Genomic DNA, 22,207 nt, shown 5'->3' on the forward strand with positions numbered 1-22,207 from the left:
CCCCACCCCCACCTCCCCGGGTGTTTCTATAGTAATTTCCAGCCAATGATCAGTAGGTGTCCACATCCCTGCTCGCTCACCTCAGCACCAATCAGCCACACACAGCGACAGGAGACGCGGACTGAGCAGAGACCAGGCAGACGCACGGCACGGCACGGCACAGCAGAGCACAGCCCCCGGATCAAGAGGAGAGGAAGCACGTTAACCCCCCAGGTCTCCCGCCGCCGTCGCCTCCGCCATCACTTCGACCCCCACGTTTATTGTTGTGCGCGACACCTTTTTATTGGAGGATATTTGTGCACTTTTTTTTTCCTCACCTTTTTTTTTGCTTCTTCTCCTAACGTGACAAGAAAGTCAAAAAAGGCTTCTTTTGTTTTGAGCGCTCTGAACACACGCAGACGCGCACACGCACGTGCACACGCTCGTCCTGCTCTCCCGTGTGTCTGTGCGTCTTCACGCATCTTTGGCGTTATTTCCCTCCGCGCAGTGATGTGCCGTTACGCGGGCGCGGGCTGGTAGCATCGTGGGAGCTCCTCTCTACAGGAACCTGGTAGGTGATGCTCTCTCGCCCTGCCTCTCTCTCCCTGCCTCTCTCTCTCTGCCTCTCTCTCTCTCTCACTCTCTTTCTCTCTCCCCCCCTCTCTCTCTCTCTCTCTCTCTCTCTCTCTCTCTCTCTCTCCCCATCTCTCTCTCTCACTCTCTTTCTCTCTCTCTCTCTGTCCACATGCATGCGTCCCCCCCTGTCCCGGATAGTCTCCGCGCGGCTGCCAAGTGATCCAGCCGGTGTCAGATGAGTGTTTGTGGACTAGTGTTTGCTCTGTAGCACCGCTCTCCTCTTCCTCCTCTTCCTCCTCCTCCTCCTCCTCCTCCTCCTCCTCCTCTGTGGATTATCTATGCACGACCTTTGGTCTGATCGTCTACCACAGACCAGACTGAGTGTCATTAACAGCATCACGGTGCAGCAGCGGCGGCGGCGGCGGCACAATGGTTCGTCATCGGACGTGGCTTTTTCCACTTTTCTTTCTTCAGTCTCCTCTTTACGCACCCTCCCCTTTCCCTCTCTCCCTCTCTCCCCATCTCTCCCTCTGTGTCTCCCCGGCTCCCAAGTATTGAACATTTCTGTCTCTCTAAACTTTGTTTACAGGCTGAAAAAAAAAATCAATGTCCGTGACTTGATTGCCTTTGGGCTGCGTATTTCGCTCCAGGGGTGAATTGATTAAGTAATAATGACCCTGAGGAGGGCTGATCATTAAGCCAAGGAGGTTTTGTTTACTGGTGGTTTGCGGGCTTGTTTTGGACGCCACATCGACACAGAGCCTCCAGATCTGGAGCCTCACATTGGTGCCATAGCATTTCAAAAATAACAACAGCCTCATGTTTTTGTGCAGGATTGAAAAGAGAGCCATTGTGAAGATGTTGAGATTGTATCATCAGGACAGTTTAGCATTTAGCAGTTTATGACATTATTCGGCATCCAGGATACTTAAATAATGGAATCTGGCTCTATCTCTCCCCTACCATGTGTGCATCTTTCCAATTCCCATATGTTTTTCAAGGCAGCTACTGGGTAGCACCATGGAAGTGATTTGAAATGCTATAGTGTTCCAGCAATGGATCAGCTTTGGCAATTAAGAGAGAAAGCCCAGAAAAAGGTAATGGAAGTAGGGGGAGATGTGTCTAATGGGCTTTTATCTGTGGAAACCAAATCCAGACAGACTGGTGGAGAGAGGCAGAGAGAGAGAGATAGAGAAAGGGGAGGGGGGGGGGGGGGGGGTGGATTGGAGCACCCCCCCTGACACACACACACCTCACGTACACACATGTGCACCCACACCCTTGGACACATTGTGGTTGGTCTGGTCCATGATCTGGATGTAAATTCACCAGTGACTGTCTTTGCTGTCAATGGGTAAATGTGACAGAGCTGGTCTGGAATGAAACCCAGGTGCTCTACAGAGGCTGGACAGAGTCGTGTGTACATGTGTGGGTCGTCTCTGCTATTCGGATAAGATGAAAAAAAAAAAAGGATTTCCAAAATATTTAACTATGTTCCTCCTGGCGCCCAAAGAAGATTATTTTTTAAGAGCTTATATCGCAGGCCCCAGGTAAAAGTCTTTGTGTTTGTAGCTGCTGCTGTCTTAATCTGAATTCTGGTGAGCCTCTCCTCAAACTTTTTGAAAAAAAAAAAAAAAAGTGATATTTTGGGTTTGAATATTAGGCCTACATTTGAATGTTTTGATGAAACGCACCCTTGTGTATTCAGATGTATTTATTCAGTCTGTGAAGTAGCTGATTGGACTTTCTTCAAAATATGTAAGAATAACTTGAAAAGACATCTAAAAAAATGTTGAAAGTGTGGCGTTTTCTGAAGCATGCTAATTCCTCCCCACATTATAATAATGGCATGTTGGTCTGTCACAGCTATCACGTTATTGTCACCAGATGAAGATCACTTCTGACTACTTGTGATAGTTGCATTACGACACGTCAGAGCGTAAACAATGTGCCAGAGGAGTCTTCAAATGTTCAGCTGTTGTCTTCAGAGAGAAGTTGACGCGGTGAGATGAAATCTGATTGGAATGAAAACATTTGCCACTTTTTATGTGTAACTGTTGTTTCTTTGCTTTTAGCGCTGCAGAAGATAAACCAGGATGGTAACACACGGTTGGTAACCAGCTTCAGTTCAACAACGGCCGCCATCGCTCCACGCTCTTCTCCTGAACATTGACGACCAGTCCTCAGCCATGTCTAACCTAAACAGTGCGCTTTGCATTGAGAACATCCAGAACGCAGAAGTGGCTCTCTTACATAAGGATAATCTGTCCGATGGTGGATTAAGCCAACTTTTGGAATATAACGCAGAAATGGAAAGGTACCGGTCTTTTGCAAACTTTTATAAAGCCAACGGGGCATTTCCACAGACTGCCAAGATTGCCCGCATCACAACGCCCATTTTTCCCAGTGCTAGAATTGGCATGTCCCCTTGGAACTGCGATAACGCCATGCTCTGGGGAAGGAAATCAGCAGCAATAAACCCTAATAGGACCAGCATGCATAGAAATGACTCCCAGAGGCATGGGAAGCCTGGCGTGCTGCCAGAGACGCTGCAAATGGCAAATAATAATTTCCTCTCTACCTTATCCCCCGAACACTGCAGACCTTTAGCAGGAGAATGCATGAACAAGCTGAAATGCGGCGCTGCTGAAGCAGAGATAATGAATCTCCAAGAACGCGTTGGAACTTTTTCCGCTATTCCGGCTTTAGGGGGCATCTCATTACCTCCCGGGGTCATCGTCATGACAGCCCTTCACTCCCCCGCAGCCTCAGCAGCCGTTACAGACAGTGCGTTTCAAATTGCCAATCTGGCAGACTGCCCACAGAATAATTCCTCGGCATCCAGTGGAAACCCAGCGAAGAAGAAAAGGAAAAGGTGTGGGGTCTGTGCGCCCTGCAGGCGTCTAATCAACTGTGGTGTCTGCAGCAGTTGTCGGAACCGCAAAACGGGCCACCAGATCTGCAAGTTCAGGAAATGCGACGAGCTGAAAAAGAAGCCGGGCTCATCGCTGGAGGTGAGAACCGGGGCTCTGCTTCCCCTTCTTTTGTTATTATCCCCTTGCACTCCAAAGCATTAACCTTTTCATCCAGTCACGTTCTAAGCCCTTGAAAATTGTTTCCATGCCCACCCATGCCTGAACATCCCCCCGGCTTCTCAAATCTGCCTACCCGCCTAGCCTAATTGGCAGTAATTAGGGGTGTTTGTGCGGAGCGCAAGCTGAGCTTGGCTCAGACACCCCTAATTGCTGCCAGTCAGGCTGGGGCTGGAACGCATCCGAACAACCCCGAGCTTGGCTCAGCTCCAAGCAGGGCTGGGAAATGGTTTTCAGCAGAGAGCCATCCCTCTCTGCACCCGGTCATTTTAACCAATTATGGAAACCGTCTCTGGATGGGGAGAATCAATATCCCACAAAGCCTCAGCCTCCGACCACCAAGAGACGGGGAGAGTGATGGCAGGGCTGCTGATGGCGCTTCTCAAAACAGCCCCCAAGTTTTGTGTATGAGGGAGGGGGGGGGGGGGGTAGTGAAGCAGCCAGAACGTATGAATTGGTTGTGCAGATAAAGAGGGGTTGAGATGAAATCATTCTGAATTATATTTGTGCCATTAAGACCAATTATAGATCAATGTAGGGCATGATGCAGATCAGGACGGATGCAGAGGCAGAAATAAATCACCGTCACTCAGGGAAAAGGAGCAAATGTCTCAGATCAGCCTTAGTTGACGAGCAGCGAGGAGCTTGTTAGGAGACAATCAGGGGACAGCGTTGTCTTTAATTCTTCATTTTAATCGATTTATTTACGGAATGCTATTCGGTTGTCAAGGGCAGAGGCAGAATATGTGAAGCTGCAGACGTGGTTCTCTTCACCCTGAGAGCTTGAACTTGCTCACTGACTTTACACGAGCCTGTGTATGGGTGAGTCACCTACCGATGCAACCGGAGGGCCTGATGATTTGCTCATTAATTAAGTGATTACACAGAGAGGAAAGGAGGGTTAATTAGAGGAATTCCACCTAATCTGCTTATGGAAAAACACCATGTATGGGGGTTTATTTGTTCATGAAAAATTCTATGATTGATTTTTTAAAAACGGTTCATTTAAGAAGATAATATTGTGTCTGGGTTTTTCTTATGGTTTATAGTGTAAACATCACCTTGTTCCTGCTGCTTTTCAGTGACCAAGATATTATGGAAACATTCAGAGCAAACATGCAAATGTTGAAGCTTGTTCTTGACCAATGAGGTGACAAGCTCGATGTGACATAATACATTTAATAATCATTAGTCATTAGGATGATTTAACAGTAACTAGGTCTGTTGTTTGGGTCTTTAACACAAAGAGGGGATCAGTATTTTACCTTTATTAGTTAATGATGATAGAGAGAGGAGGGGGATGATGTTCAGTGAATGGGCCACTGGCCAGGAGCGTAACCAGGAACCTGCTGCTTGAGGGCACGTCACCTGTGTGGTGACCACCGTAACCATTCAGCCATCAGGTAACCGCTGTGTCGGTCATTTCAAGCAATCGTCGCGAAGATTGTGCAGAAAGCAAAAGTTCAAAAGTCTTTGAATCTGCTGAGCCTCATTTTACATTTTGATCATGAGCTCAAAGTTCCCAAAGTTCTAAAATAAGATCCAATTTGGGAAATAATAGAAATAATAAAGCAGGTCACTGCTCTAAATTAAACTGTCACAGGGGGGATTTACATTTAAAATGAGTGTATATCACATGTTTTAATTTGGACTCAAATTACAGGAAAAAAAAATACTGTATCTAAATTATTTCCAGCCTTAAAAACATTAGTAGTTAAAATAATTTATTTGGTATCTTGTATTTTAGCTTTAACCGAGTGTTGGTACAAGCTGATAGAGAATCTACATGTGACTGGTTTTACAGTGTGGAAAACTCAGATGCTCTTTAGGGGGAAATTAGAGGGAAACCTCAGTTTGAGTAAAGAGGCGACTGATTGGTTGTGGGCTGTGGGTCAGACACGACCAGAAGGTGTTAATCGGAAGCTAATTTAATGTCGTCTCCATTCATCGTGTACTAACAGGTGTCACAAACAGGTGTCCAGGAAGCCGGCCTCACGCTCTTAATGCAGGGGTAGACGCACTTTAGGAAAACATCCATTTGCAACGACGGTTAGAATTACCAGGGCTGTGAAAAAAAATACCCAAACAAATCCACACTTGCTTTTTAAAAGCTCCTCCAGCGAGTTCAGTAATTCATATGATACGGACTCCCCTCGCTGTAATTGTTATTTTTGACTCTGCATCTGTAATTACAGGTGCACCTTCTGCTGCGGAAATGGGTTTAAAAGCATCTCCGAGGTGTGAAGTTTCGCTCCCGCTTAGTCCCAACTTTTATGTGAACATTCACAAGGGGTTCGTTTCTTCACCTTGTTGATGCTGCTAATGGTTCGGCGGGGTGAGAAGTGTGGGAAATCAGGGGCTGGAGCGATTTTAGCGCCTTTACGTGCAAATTCACACGCGAGCAGCACAACACATGTATGCACACTGTGTCTCTCATCCTCTCGCACACATCCACACTCTCACAAACAAATAAACAAACGCACACACACACCAAACATGAGCAGAGTGTACTTTTTTGCCTTGGAACAGACGATAAGCCACTGGCAGCCAGTTAGATTTGGCTGTCAGTGTTTTCCACATGGGAATCACCCTGAACTAATTATATCTTAAGCAGCGGTGGAAAATGCAAATCAGAATTTTACTCACACCCCTGAAATTGGAGAGCCAATTTAATCTAATACCCCCTTTAATTTAGCGCGCTAATGCAAGGCCCTAGAGAATTGCCCTGTGTCACTGCTGCTGTTCTGCAGCAGATTCCGCTCTCTCTCTCTCTCCCTCGCTCTCTCGCTCTGTCGCTCTCTCTCGCTCTGTCTCGGTGCCGCTCTCAGGCTCCAGGATGGATTAGTCTGGCAGAGGAATCTCATCTAACCTAACATTTCCTGAGCAGTTACGTTTGCATAGCTTGAGCTCCGATGGCTCAAAGGTCTTTCATTAACTTTCAATTGAAATAATACTCATGTGGGCGAGTTGTGTCGTACCTCACCTGTTTACCTCAAACCTTTTCTTTTATTTCTGAAGCAAGGCGCGTTAGTTGAATTTTGCCAATGTAAAAGTTACACATGCCTGCATGTATTCCTTAGCATATTGATTCACACTGTGGCCCCAGTGTTCACACAATGTGAGGGGATCCACACATTTACGAGCTTGTGTTTTTCTAAAGCAGCGTTTTTAAATCTCTTTGGCTCTGAGTCTGTAAAATGAGGCAGTTGCACTCGTGACCTCACATCAGAGGTCATGGCCCTAGTGAGAAAAGGACAAAGATTAAATCAATCAAATATTATTATTATCATTATTATTATTATAAGAAACCTTAAAACTACTTATACATGTTTTTTACACTGTGTATTATTGTTATTAGATATTTTGATTTATTTGCAGCACATAAACTATGAGTATAATACAAGTAAATGTAATTAAACTGATCAGGTTAATCTGTGTAATTATACAGGTTCTATTATGAATTATCTTTTAGTCCTATTCAATGTTTTAATGTTTTTTGGTTTTCAGGGGCATTTTGCCTATTTTGTGTTTTTAAATCAGGGTGGGGAGTGACATTCACTGAAATGGCACTAAAGTAGAGCTCCAATGTTAATGCTAATGTCCTACCATAAAACTAGAATAATGTTGTCCTCATGGGTTAATAATAGAAGATTTATAAAAGACCCATCAGAGGGCAGATGGGGAAGTTATAATGGAAGTTATAATCAATACAATCCAGGTAACAACAACATTAGTTTTCTATGACAAAAGACAGAGTGCCTGGAAAGACTTATATCCAGGCTGTGAAAAGATCCTTTTACATTTCAAGAACATTTAAATCAAAAACAACAACTTTATCACATCATTTTTCTCGTAAATTAGTGTCAAAACTGCAGATTTCACACCAGGAGTCTAATACCTGCAGGTTGAAATCTAACACAACATCTGCATTCATTACGTGTTTTGATAGAAACACCCTCAGAGTCCTCGTAACCAAACGATTCCATGTGCTGCTTCACTAGCTTCTTGGTTAAATATCGTCAGGAACAATTGAACTCAAACACTTCTCTTTTTCCGTTTACAATACTGCGAAGGCAAAGCAGGAAACTATGCTATGAAACAGTAGCATCCAGAGAGGCTGTTCATCGATTGATCGTAATAACACGTGTAGGAAAAGCAGGACGGGGGGAAAGCACGATCCAGCAGAACAGATTCCTCCTTTCAATTACAAATGTCATAGGGCGGCCATCAAGTCATGTTCAGGGAAACCTACAATAAGGCTCTCTCTCTCTCTCTCTCTCTCTCTCTCTCTGTTTCTCGCTCTCCCTCTCTGTTCTTTGTGCAGCGTTGATATGAGTACATGAAATGGGTGAGATGAAAAGGTGGTGATGGCTGCCGGGAAACCTTTTGCTATTGTGATAAAAGACAAGGCCCAAAATGGTAGGAAGCAGGACCTTGAGGAACATAGCTCGGATTCAGCCTCTTAATGAGGGTGCGGGAGCCAAATAAGCAACAGCAGCCAGGTCTAATTTGTTTTAGGTGTGCTCGGAATAGATAAGGACAAATCTGTGGCCTTCACCCCATCCCCCCCCCCCCCAACCTTTGCCTCCCTGGAGATAACACTGAGTGCTCCCAGCCAATCTCCGCGGGCAAAGGAGAGGGGGGTAAAGAAATAAAAAATAAAAAAGGCAGCGAAGGAAAAGCCTGAGGGACAGACGGCCTTTAGATCTGCAGATCTCTAACTTACTGGATTTATTCAAGCTTTAAAACTGCAGATTAATTTGGTCGCAGAGGTCTGGGGGAGTGTGAAAAAAAAAGAAGAAAAACGAGGCGGCACGCCGCCGCGCATCTCGACCTAAAGGGCAACCGTAAGCTCCTGTCAAGACAATAGGATTTTGCCATCTGAACCGCGATGCAGACCGCTTAATTATACCCATCTTCCCTGCAAGCTACAGTCGGCTACTTAGGAGCACAGGCCCCCTTATTCCTTGTCATGGCCTTTTCCCCCAAGATTGGTTGTGCCGTGTGGATTTCCTGTCAACTTCCATTTGCACAGGGCAGCTGTCCTCCTTAGGCCTGTGCTGTGCTCGGAAAAAGCCACGGCCGGCTAACGCTGTTAAAGAATTCATCGTTTTTGCCACCGCCACCAATTAAGGCCAGAGCGTAATCGGAGGCGTCCAGACGATGCCCTTACATTATGTGGTCTGTCGCCTCCCCTGCCCCTGTTTGATTTAACATCCCTGGTTCAGTGGTGAAAAGGAACTCATTGTCATTGTCTTTCTTATAGTGAGAGGAGGGAGAGAAAGAGAGAGAGAGGGAGGCATGGGGGTAGAACGGCAGCCCAGTGGAGGGTGGACAGCGTAAAAGAGCAGGTGCGGGAGGACGTTAATGTGTGGCACTTTAAATTTTAAACAGATGAGCATAAATTATTGATGCGGACTCTGGCTGGGAAGTTAAAAGGTATCTCGTCATTACCGAGAGCCCGTATGAAAACGTGTGAGAGAGAAGTATTCGGTAAATGCATCAGGGGATTGAAATGAGAGACACACAGCTTCTCGACAAGGGAGAAGAATGATGACTTTGGATTTCTGCAAGTTTTTTTATGTTTTGGCTCTAATGTGAAAATGAGCTACTGCTACTTTTACTTTTTTACAAAGCATTTTCCTTAATGAGTGAGTGCAACAAAGCCAGTGAATGGATGCAACATAATGATTAGATTAGATTAAATTATAAAACATGTCCCTGAACATTGTATTCCTTCATTATGTGTCGGTTATTCCCATACAGAGAGAACACGAAAATGATCCTCATCATTGTCCATTAAAGTAACAGTCACATGATCAACGCTTTTCTCCTTTCAGGATAAGATTAGAGTCGCTCTAATCTCTTGACTGAGAATAGTATTCGATCCAACTAATTGGTCATCTTAAAAGAAAGCAGAATATCCTTAAATATCATAAAAAATATAATATGTAACAATTCTCCATTAGAATATATTAAAACGACTAGAACTGTTATATATTTGATGGACTTATGTACTGACTTCATTTTGGTTGCTTGTTAATTGCGCCGTATTCGATTTACCTGTAGCTTTGTTTGTCTCTGCTCTTACCTCGGGGGTAAATGACGTATGATTACGAAAAAAGACAATGCTAAACTGTTTGTATTGGTCACTCGTAGTGGGTCAAAATTATTCATCATGATTTGCTGTGTAACAAGAACAAAAAACATTTAAAACATCACCGTGAAAATGATTTACGCCTGCGTCAGGTAGATTTTCAACTCCCATGATCCCACGCTGCCTCACGATGTCACCTAGCTATTTCTTTTTCGATTTCTTGGGATTGAGAGAAAATCAGAAAACTTTACTGAAGAAAACCAATATTTTCCGTCAAATCAACAGACTGAACATTTAGCCCACCCTAATGTGAGCAAAGTTTACACTTTCTACAAAAATCAGTGTTCAGCCTTCATAGTAAAGCTGAGCAGCATCCGATCTGCCCCTGCGTTGTGTGTGAGATGCTGATAATCTGCTCTGAGTCTGAATTTCAGTGCACACGCTGCTTCACTCTCTGGCTCTCCCTCCGTCTCTGTTCCTCTCGCTCTCACACATCGATCTCTTTGACAGACCACTAAATTACAGTTCTGCCATCGATTTCGAACATTTTTCCTCAAGTCAAAGCTCCAAACCGTCCTCGCTGCTCATAACACTTCCTTCCCACCGTGGCTCTGGTTGACTGGACAGATCTCGTTGTCTAAGATGAAGACATTACCCTGCCCTCTGTGCCAGGGTTTTCTCTAGAGCAGCAAATTTAAGGGCCCGGAACAGATTTGATTTTGCATAAAACGTTCTTATCGACTAAAGTCCCATCACCTCGGCAAGTTTGTGATTTCCTGCTTTTCAAGAAGCCTGTTTATGCAGAGACTCGTTTGAAATAGGAAATCCATCACACTCAAAATCTTAGTCTGCTTTTGTTTAACTGATATTATCAGTGCATGATAAGGTTGTTATGAACAGGGCGACTCATAAAATGTCTTCCTTGTCAGTGCAAATAGAAATATCTGCTCTGTGTTATTCAGAGTTTGAGGAGCAGTTGTCAGAAAGTCCACCAACAAACAAACAAACAATAAGAAATGATGCGTCTCATTAAATGAATCATGTGAATGTGGTCATTTCTGGCACCTCTGGTCAATTATATCCTTTATTTGACCACATCAACTACAAGTAGATTCAGGTGTTATTGTCTTTTTGTTGTTGTTACTGAAAATAGAGAGTGGGATTAAAAAAAAGGAATGGATTTCAAATGAAGAAAACACGACTGATTTTGGTTTTCATGTATTATTCCATGGGATTTTAGTGATACAGCGCCCCCTTTTGTTCATATATGGAATGCTTTTATTTTTTTTACTGAACACTAAATACCAGATTTCTCCCCCGTCCATGTACCGTACACATATATACAAGTCCATTGTCGATTGGTTAGAGCCATAGACAATAAATAGAAATGTACAATGCGGCTCCACTTTCTCCCGTTGTACAAAAATAAATCCATACAATCGCAGATACGAGTGCAGGTATCAGGAAATCCTTTGTGTAATGATGGTTTAATTGATTTGGATTAATTCCAATCCAATAACATGGAGGAGGTGGGGTGCATGGTCTATGCTACCAGCCACCAGGGGGCGATCCAGATGATTTGGCTTCACTTTTGGGCAGAAAACATGTCGTCCATGTTCATATGGTTCGAGCACAGAGAAACACCAGAATGTTCCTTTAACTGCATCCCATGCTGCAAACCAACGTGACACAGATTATAATATTGAGCTGCAAAATAAAAACAACAACTCTGTATCCAGTCTACTTTAACCTCGTTGCAGTTGGTAAAATACATTAAATATAAAATACGACGCCTTAGAATTTAATTTCTGCATATTCTCCAGTGAGTTTATGTGTGCGTTAGGAGGCGGCGATGACAGATGGCTCGGAGCCATTCATCCGCGAAACCTGACGTGAAAGTGAATTCGTGAGTGACAACGGGTGATGGGAGAAAACCGGTCAACGTGGTTTAAGCGCCTCAGTTTCTGCAAGTCAAATCCTCGCGTGCTGCCACCTCCTCTATTGTGGCTCTGCTCTCAGATTATGAATATTTCATGGCGAGCATCTGACACCATGCCCAGAAAGATATTTCAAGGTTTTTTTTCCCCCCTTCCCGATAGAAACCCTGGGGTTAGAGAGTGTCACACAGGCACGGAGTCAGTCTGTGGCCCCCAGGCAAGAGGATAGGATTTATGATGCACCGGTTGATGACATCAGGTGGATATTTTCCTTCCTGAGCGGAGAGCCCCTTTGTCCTCCGCCGCTGATAAACCACGGAGCTGTTCACAGTTTGTTGTCACTCGTCCTGTCTGTTGTACAGAGAAATGATTTCAATCTGCTCTGAGTGCAAGCTGTGTTTTGACAAACTGTGACCGGTTTCCCCGTCTGATCAGTGAGGCGCTGGAATGACTAAGCGGGGGGGAGTCTGCTCGGATTAGCTCCCTCTTAAATGCTGCCTTTAGCATATTACGTTGCCCACTGACTTGCCGCAATGATATCTCTCTTGTTTTCGTCTTTGTTAAATTTCACTTTCCAGTTTAACTAAAGCCCTCTTACAAATGTTATTCCTCATTTTCAGTTGCTTTAGGTGGAATATTAGTCTGCTGATTCTGCCTAAATGACTTTAATCCTCGTTTCTCTTTCTTTTTTTTAAGAGGAAGGTTTTCTCCGTCGTGTCCAGAAAGCTATTCACCAGTATGACAGCTAAATTAAATAAAACCAAATGATTCACAGGGAGTCACCTGGATTCTCCACCGGTGTATGTAAATGCACTGATGTGGTTTCCAAACTTTTTTGGCTTGCGATTCTTGAAAGTGGAATTATATGCTTCTCTGAAGATAAACAGTCTAATGGGTTTCTGTGGGTGGCAGAGAAGCCGACATGCATTTCTCTCCAATCACAGCTACGCGTCGTGTGGACCTGCATGTCAAGCAACTTGAATGCATGGCTCTACTCTCGTCAGGAGACGCATATGAAACGGAATCACAAACCAAACACAAACTGTCGGCAAACACGATTTGTCTTTAGCCAATTCCTTTAAACTGGTGCTTTTCCTTATAAAAGAATTATGAAATGATATCACCAGTGCTCCATAAGCTGCTTTCAGACATGCACTGAACTCCAGGCATTTCCCCTGAAATAACAGTGGCTGTAAGTGAGAATGCAATTGCAGTTTCTCTGGATATTTTATATGCCAGAAAATGTGCGATCATTTCCACTGAAGAATCTATACATCGTGTTCTGCCGCCTACATGTTCGACTCCAGACCCACTTCTTCCCAAAAGGTTGCGGAAATACTCCTGTTGTAGTGAACACCTCTGACCTGGACAATCTCCCACTGAGTTCTTAAGAGTAGAAAGCTCAATGTTCATGTCTGACAGTAGCCATAGAATCAGAGTCATGTGAGTCATTGAACCGTAACATAATTTTACAATATGACCAGCAGTTTTCATTACCTCAACTTAGTGTGTGAGAAATCATATTCGGGAAATCCAGAACCCCGGCTGCCCTTATACGGACAAGAAGGCCGATGTTTTCCAACACAGCAGAAAAGTAATCATTAAAGTTCTTCCACTGTGAATCACACAACACGGCCCATGAAAAAAAATGAAGAGGAATTTTCACTTTCACAACCAGGGGCATTTGAAACACAGCTCGACTGTGATGGTCCTGACCCGGAGCTGAGAGAACACTGCCTTAGTTTCCAAGTCTTTGTGCCTTCAGAGCACATTTTGAAATAACAGCAGCTTTTCACATGTTGCGTTTCCCCGACATGAATCAACGGCAGCATGTTTCTGCCCGTGCAAAGATAAAAGTATCCGCAGAAGAAAACTTGATGCACACATTCTCAACCATTCTTACTAAACTGAAATGTGTTACTCGCTGAAATCGCTGCACAGATAAACTACAGTCAGGTTCCCAGTTACCTGAGCGCAATTAAGAATTCAACTTCGGCTCTGAGTATTTTCCAATCCTAACCTAAATATTATGTTGATTTACAGTAAATATGCAGAGCTCTGTGTATAGACAGTCGGAGTTTAAGGGCTCCCACACAGATGCTGAGAAATCTGCTCAAAACAAGGAGGCCTGCTCCTACTTTGCATTTCAATTTAACATTTCACAGAACTGCCAGCATGTTGCCTCGCTTAGCCCTCACTTCGTTACACCCACATGGCTCCTCACCGCGCTCGCTGACATCTTCCGCTGTTCAAAAGGCTCCGACTTGGCTGAGAAATTGGGGATTTCCATTACCAGATCCCTCAGGTATCTACACACTCGAAAAAAAAACACATGTCCTGCTCATCCTCCAGTTTCCTTCGCGCCTCTCGTCCTACAACGCCTGCCCTGCTCCCCGCTCACATCGCTCTGATGTCCCCGTCGCAGAGACCTCTCCGCCGCGGCATCTGTTTGTTTAGTTTTTTGCTGAAATCCCAACAGCACCCTGCTGTTTCCTGTATAGGGCCGGATCCCAGAGGAGAGCGAACTTTTGTAGCGGCCCTGTGTAAAATTGCTTGACTCGGACAAGGGTTCTTAGGTGAATCTAATTGAAATGGATGCTGGCGCTGTTGGGTCTCGTAGCAGGTAGGTGATCCCGGCTACAGACGGCAGCCTCTGACCCATAAGTGCTGCCTGGCTCTCTTCCTACAAGGGTCAGCTCGGCCTCCGTCTGCGTGGGCGAGGGTTTTTCCGTGCATCATAAATGGATGGCGTCTCGGCAGGTTTCCAGCTGTAAAAATAATATAATAATTCGCTCTGTTTTTAACCTAGATATCTCACAATGTGTGGGAGGACTGTGTGAGATTACATCCCGCCTTATAGCATGAGAGACTTCCAAATAGTTAGTGAATTAGTGTTACTATTAAAGCATCCCAGACAATCTTTGACTCCTAAAGGGAAATATAAATCTTTTATTCTTGGTTTTTCCGTTTAACTTTAATTCTGATGACAAACGCAGATAAAGACAGAAACTGTTTGAGCGGACGATGCTCGTAAAGATTCGACCATTTTAAATTTCCTTTGCCAAATACATTTGGGAGGAAACGCGAGCCAGGATTATTTTTAATTGCAAGTGGGTTTTTTTTTTCCAATCAAGGAAGTGTGACATCTTTGTGCTGCACAAGTTGTAAGGAGGAAGTCAGGATGGATGGTGGGTGTAGAAACCCCCCCGGGATCTGAACAAGAGACAAGAAACAACTGCATCTTCTGCGTATTTTACATTCAGGCTACTTGGTTAAAGCTCCGGAAATATTGTGGTTTCGGTTGAATATGGAACATATTGTAGGGTTGAGTGACAGCAGAGAGTGGATACTGAAAACATGTGAAATACAGTTTGTGGTTGGTCAGGATTTGGTTTATTTTGACAGTGGATTTTGTTGTTATATATTGATTAAAAAGCTTATATATTATATAACCTATAAAAGCATAGTCTGTAGAGCAAATTGCAAATATTGACACAGCTTTATTTTGATTCCCCTTATTAACATTTATAGGACTATAAAATAGTGTAATAAATTAAAGACTGGTGTGTAAAGAAATAATCATAAAAAATATAGTAAAACACAATTGTAACTAGGGACTTTTTAGTTTGTCTGGTCATGATACACCTGTGTATCGATTTTTGTGAAGATCGGTCGATGTGAACACGTTCCGGGGGTCTCCGGGGCACCATTGAGACATTTTGCGACGCACATTGAAAATTCTTCCAGAATATGTATATTTTCACCACTTTCTAACTTTCTGCAAATTTTGGTAAGAATTTGAGCATGTTAAAGCCCTCAAAAAGCCAATTCATTTGCCTGAATAATAATAATAATAATAATCATTACAATTTCAATAGGGCCTCCCACTGTCGGAGCTCGGGCCCTAATGACACAAAAAATGTCTAAAATAATTTTCGACAAAGACTGCAAATCATTAACACTGTCAACAGTTTAAAAACAGTTTGAAATGTTTTCGTAGCTACAAATAACTCTATCATATTGTGTTATTAACAATTTAATTACTATTAAATGCTAAATAGGGAATTTGCAGTGTTACTGACCATTAAAACCCAAGTAATTATTCTTGCCTGATCCTTTATGTTGATTGATCCTGTGGATACTGTTACATCATTGTGGATCATAGCATTGCATAGCTAACTATAATCTTTGGAATCCAATGGCTTTATGGTAAAAGCTACAATATGCTAGCTAGCATTAGCATGGTACAGGAAATCGAACCCCGGCTCAGCTTCCTCCTGCACTCCCTCCCCCCCCCCTTCTCTGCTACGCCGCGACCGCATCTACGTCGTGTTTGTTGTCTCTGTTAATGACGAAAGTCCTTAAAGGGATGATGAATTCAACCAAATCAAAAAGAAACAAAAGTGCGACATGTATTTTGAAATACCTGTTTCCTGTTCAGATGATTTGCTTTATAATTAGACTTCAAATGATTTTGAGACTTTCTTCTGGCAAACGCTGGTTAACGTCCCGAGATCAAGAGGCTCCAACTGGCAGCGAGTCACGAACCTCAGAGCTCTGAAGCTCTCTGTGGTTTGAGTGTCGCTCCTCAGGCCGAGCTCCACTTAGTGACGTCACCGGCTCGGCAGGTGTTTTGCCGTCGGCGGCCGGTGGAAGACATCTGCTGTGACATCACTAATTGGGGCGTGTCCAGAGCAGAGCGGCAGATTGCGGCTCTGCGGTTTCCTTCGTATGTGTTTCTGGGTGGATTTACATTTTTTAAAGCACTTGACTCGGGCTGTTTCCGTCACTGTTGACATATACGGACTCCCTCGTAAAGTGACATATTGCATAGCTGCCCCAGTTAAACTGGGCCCGTTCCATTTAACTATCCACTCAATGGCTCCCCGACTGTTTGATAAAAAAAAAAAAAAAATAAGCGTATTTTCTGAAGCCACTGAGGCTTGGCCCGTCTTGCTGAAAATCCTCTCCTATGGAGGGCGGGTAAAATATACGTCCTACAGGAATACTGCACTGTAATTACATTCCCCTATTAGCATACGGAGGCTTGGAGTCACACTGCACTCAGCCTCCAGCAGCACTTTGCCATATGGTCCGTCTGCGCTTCTCGGGCAGTATTTGGCAAGACTCCTGCGGAAGGTCAAATATCAAGTCAGAGGACGGTGCCAGAATTGCATCTATGCTAATTGCTCTCTCTCTCTCTCTCTCTCTCTCTCTCTCTCTCTCTCTCTCTCTCTCTCTCTCTCTCTCTCTCTGTTCCCTCATCTATCTCACGCTCCTCTGCTCTTCTCTCCCTCCCTCCCCGTCCTCGCTCACTCCCTCTCTTCCTCTCCCACACTGAAGTAAGTAATCTGCTTTAGGATGTTTCTGAGATGGAGATGGATTTGGTTTTCCTTCGCTGCCCCACAGCCTAATCTCCCCCCTGTGACCACCCGCCTCTCCCCGGCACCGCTCTTAAGCACACCATCATACATTCCCCCCCCCCCCCCCCCCCCCCTCCCGCGCCACCCTCGAGTCCATACGTGCCGAGTCAGCAAAAAACTCCCAAATTCCTCATTACTCACAAACATCCGCAACACACTTAGCTTGATTTGCTCCAACAGATGCCTGGTGCAAGGCTGGACCTTGAATTAAAAGATTGTAGAAGTATCTCAGTCCTGGAATGCGATCATGAGGCTGGTGTACTTGGATTCTTTGTGTGTGTGCATTAGTGCTGTGAGAATATTCAAGTGGGCAGGTAATCTGAATACATGTGCTATTCAGAGAATAAATAGGTGAATAGGGGACGACGGCATCAGGTGACACTGTGGGCAGAATGTTGACAGAAAACCTGCTGGTGAACGTCTGCAATGCTTGATGATATGTGATGTATGATCAACCTTGAAGGGTTTTGATCTCGCGGTGATTCATTGGGTGGTAAAATGCTGTTGTAAAAAATTAGAACTGATTAAAAATAAATTCTTATCAATCACACACCTGGGTTTTTATTCAAAATCATTGTGAATTAAATTATCTTTTCACTTGTAGTTAAAGTTCAACCATTAAAGCCGAGCTCTGATTGATTCGAATCCAGAGTTTATGGCGACTGTGAAAAAATGAACGGCGTGGAGAGAGGCTGGGTTTGTGACCTCCGTGTTCTCACACACCGCAGGAATTTAAACTCCTCTCGCTCCGCACGCTGTCGTCCACTGAGCTCATATCTCTGCAGTAATGATGAGATGCCTCAGAGCAGTAAAAGAAGGTTTATTTGGATAAATTGTTTGGACAAATTTGCATAGTTTATTTGTTTCTGGAAGTTAGTTTTATCACATTTGAGGATGTTGATCAATCAAAACTACTACAACCATTAAAACAACATTCTTACACTTCTTAGTGTCTTTTGGGGATTTTGAATTGATATTCCTCAGTTTTATTATCATATTCTGTTACACTGCACAACTTAATATACTACCTTTCCATACTTTCATAAGAAACACTGATGATTGGCAGAGTGACACTTTGTAGGATGACAATATTTAAGATTATTGCTTTAATTGTATTTATTATATATATGCAGTTAAAACATTCTACATAGTAACATAATGTTATATACAGTTGTATAGTTCATATAGAAGTATAGTTTTTTTAATTGTCACATGGACAGAAATCACTAAATATTTAGCAGCCATGTTGATATCTACTATTCCTTTAGGTGTATACACACTTATCTATTATGACTTATCACCAACATCAATGTAAATGTATTCAACAGCTCATTTGCAACCATGAGTCCAAAACCAAACCATTACCACCAAAACTGTCAAAGGTAACAAATAATTAAATAATATTAGAAACAGTCAAATTAAAGATTTTAAGAAACAATCAAAGACCCTAACTATAATGGAATAGAATCAGGGTAAAGCACTATACTCATGTTATAGTATGAATACAGCACATATATCTGAGTAATATTTAACCAACTGTAATGTAGAAGTATACACTGCAGCTCTATTTCCATTATTTGCTGTATCGGAATAAGAACAATAAAATTCAACAATATCTAATGTAATGACAAAGATGTAATCTATAACCACCGTGCCATACAGAGAATATATTCCATTATTATTATCACAAAGATAATCAGTGTTTTTGATGATTATTTTCACACGCAGGTAATATTCGGGGCTTAGGCGCGTGTACGGAGCAGAATCAGTTTGTGTTACGGTGTCGTGATGCAGGAGTGGGGGCAGCGGCGTGTGGATGACTAGATGAGTGGTCTGTCCGTGATGGCGGCCTTGGAGAGGGAGCTTTTATAAACGGCATTGGGCGGCTGGAATATTGGCTACAAGCCTCAAGATGAGATTTCAACCCCCACCCACCGGCGCTGGTAACAGTGGAGGTGATGGATTGCTATACCTTCCAGGTTTGAGCTCGGCAACGCCCCAATATTCCTGCAGAATAAAGTGACAGGCAATATATAACACATCAGTTAAGGTTGACTGCACCCCCGCCCCCCACCACCGTCACCACCGTCACCCCGCCCTGCCCCTCTTCTTAGACCCGGAGATCGGCCCTGAATGTTTGGCTCTTAAAGTCCTCCTTCCTTGGCTCGCGATGAATCATGCTCTCTCCTTCCTCTTTCTCATCTCCTCCCGGCTTCTGTCTTCCTCGCCACCGACGCGCCCTAAGAAAATAATCAGTCGTTGGCCCACGTCCTGTCATTTTATACGGAGACGGCCGCAGATTTTGGCTCTTGCAGAAATGCAAAGGGGATCATGGCAAAAAAAAAAAATAGATAACAAACTGACTGACCAGGCTTTGCACGCAGACTTCCCCCCCGCAATCGTGAAGCCGTGTGAGAGGTGTAAGCCGGCGTCCAGACGACTGAAGCAGTGTCGGCTGACGTGTGTGTCAGACGAGAGGCAGCGTCTATTTGTATATATTTTGTTTGCATGCTGTCGGGGGCTGCATCCGAGGCGTCACGGTTATGAGTAGTGGCCTGCCAGCTAATGAATAATGGGTGTAGCCTCGGTAACGTATGGGCCATGCGTTATAATGAGTATTCACAAACACATTAGCAAACTCCCACACGCCACTGATCAGCCACCGCTTCTCCCTGAGATCCTTCCGCCTCGCAATTCTTCACCAGCACCTTCTGTCCTTCTATCCTTTCAGTCTTCACTCTGAGTTTTGTGCCTCGACCACATTCCTCTCAGGGTATTTTCTCATCTCTCACATAAAAAATTAAATAAAAAATCTCAGAGTCAGACAAGATCCTTTAGAATTCTTAGACAGAGAAAGAAAAGGGGAGCTGTAGCTGGATATAAAAAAAAAAAATCACCCGTAATTATGGTAAATTAAAAGTTTTATGATGTCGTGCACGTGTGTGTGTGTGTGTCAGTGGAAGAGGGGGCTGTTGGTGGGGGCCGCCGTGACAAGGCTGGCTGGGAGCGCAGAGCAGAGGGTTAGTGCCAGACATGTCTCAAGAGAAACCGGGGCACATTTGCAATCACCCCGAGTTCAAAAGGGTAATTTATTCACAGTCTGTGGTTAAAGTAGGGCTGCTCAGAATGCCAGTGGGATTGTGCCGGGAAGCAGAGCAGTACAGACACATTATTTTCATTTTTTTCCTCTCCTCTCCTTGTTTTTTCTCCTCTTCCTACCTCTCTTGTTTTCCCCCCTCATCGTTCTCCTCATTGCCTGTTGTTGTCTCGGCGAGTCCTGTGTGGCGTCTTTTAACACACGCCGGCGAGCATATTTCACTTTTACACTCATCCGCATTGACGTCCCGGCGCTGATTGAATTTTGAGGCGCTGCGGCGTCTACCATTATCATCCTCATCGTCTTGAGTGGTTTATCTCTGGCCCCGGCTCAGTGTGACGCCAAGGCTGCAGGGGAGAGGGGGAGCAGGGCAGGGGTGGGCTGGGGGTTGACGACGGCTCTTGCGTTTTTATTATTTGTGTGGAAAAAAAAAAATAGGAAGGAATGGCTGCAACCCGGATCTTTTAGATTGCAGTTGGAGGTTTATCTTGTGTGTGTGTGTGCATGCGTGTGTCCCTGCAGAGGAAAGATTCGTCTTTTCACGCTCTGCTCTAGTCCGGCTGGTTTGATTATGATTCAACGACCCGTTGCGGCCGTGCCGTCTCTCTTCCACCTCGTCTCAATCAGATGTCAACATGGCTTCACCATTAACTGCACCTGCCAGGTTCGGTTAGGATCACTGGGTGTCATGGCGGCCCAGAGACCTCACACTGCCTCGCCAGAATCAGCAGAGAATTATTCCACCACATGTCACTTTTACTGTGTTGTTATCACTGAAAGCCACCGGCAGACACTTAGAATACATCGCCTGCTGTGGTGCTGTGGGGTTAATTTGAGGTCTGGAGAAATGTCTCCCTCCTCCTTCCGTCAGCTCAATACTCAGTCGTGTGCATTCATTGCCAGAGCGGGAAATTGTCTTTCCCTCGGTGTGCCGTTGTAGCCAGGTTGTTTTGTATGCTCTGCTGCAGAGGCAGCGGTGTTGACACGAGACTGAGCTGCTGCCACGACGTCTTGATTTGAGGTGAAGCCTCGGTGTTGCTCCTGTGTCCCCGGTGTAACACTATCAACCCCTACTTTCTCCCCCACCTCCCCTCCCCCTCTATCCTCCTCTGCCTGTGATGTTTCTGATTTCTCGTGTCTTTCCTCGCTCACTCTCCCTGGCGGTTGATGGAGTGATTTTGAAGGCGCGCATGCAGGTGGGGGTGTAGACAACGTGGAGCTGTGCTAATTGAGCCTTCTTTGTGCCTGGTCACCGCAGTGTGCCGAGGCCCGGGAGTGAATCCAAGCAGCACTCAAGAGCCCCGCTGGATCGATAACGCTGGAATTTAACAAAACAGAGACATGCCAAGTGCCCAGATCGGGGTCATTATTGTCTCTGGCGAGCCGCACTTCCACCGGGGACTGATCAATGTGAGAATATGGATCAAGATAAACATTCTCATCTCCTCTTTCTCTCCTCTTTGCCTCTTAGAGCATCACGTTGCACAGAGTGAGAGAACACAGCTTAAGACTGAAAGTGCCCCTGTGAATGCACAATATCCAGCGTGTGCATCCGCCTCCCTGTGCCTTAAAATGAAGATTCGTCACATTCCTCTCACAGAAATGTCAATATTTTCTGCAAGAATTTCTCTTGAATTATCTTCTTTTTAAGGAATGTGTTTGTCGAGACAAATTTGTGTCTTTTGCTCTTTACTTCGTGTTTCTATTCTATTCTATTCTGAAAATAAGGGTGTGTTTTTTCACACAGATTTATTGTGTGAAACAGTCTGCAGAAATATCATGGGTCTCGGGTTTACCTATAAAATGATTAATATTTAATTGTTGAACAATGTTTATCAATATTATCATGGGATTGGAGATTATTTTTCTTTTCACTCAACGTCCAGTTGGTCGTTCATGAGGTTTTTAAGCAGATTTTAAAATAAATAACTACTGATGCTGCTAGAAATGTGAAATAAAACACTATTATTTGTTGCTTACTGTTAAATACCAGTCAGCGTAATTTA

General features: G+C 44.2%; 1 protein-coding gene across 1 annotated transcript in view; it reads left to right on the top strand.

The window, feature by feature from the left end:
* Nucleotides 1-2,373: 2,373 nt before the first annotated feature.
* Nucleotides 2,374-22,207, top strand: part of cxxc4 (CXXC finger 4) — a 41,607-nt gene continuing 21,773 nt past the window's right edge. The window contains exon 1 of the mRNA XM_053416393.1: nt 2,374-3,569. Coding sequence (XP_053272368.1) covers nt 2,745-3,569 — 825 coding nt within the window. The 5' untranslated portion in view covers nt 2,374-2,744. The remainder of the gene's footprint in view (nt 3,570-22,207) is intronic.

Source organism: Pleuronectes platessa, chromosome 3, assembly GCF_947347685.1.
Source record: "Pleuronectes platessa chromosome 3, fPlePla1.1, whole genome shotgun sequence".
In the NCBI taxonomy this organism is placed as follows: Eukaryota; Metazoa; Chordata; class Actinopteri; order Pleuronectiformes; family Pleuronectidae; genus Pleuronectes; species Pleuronectes platessa.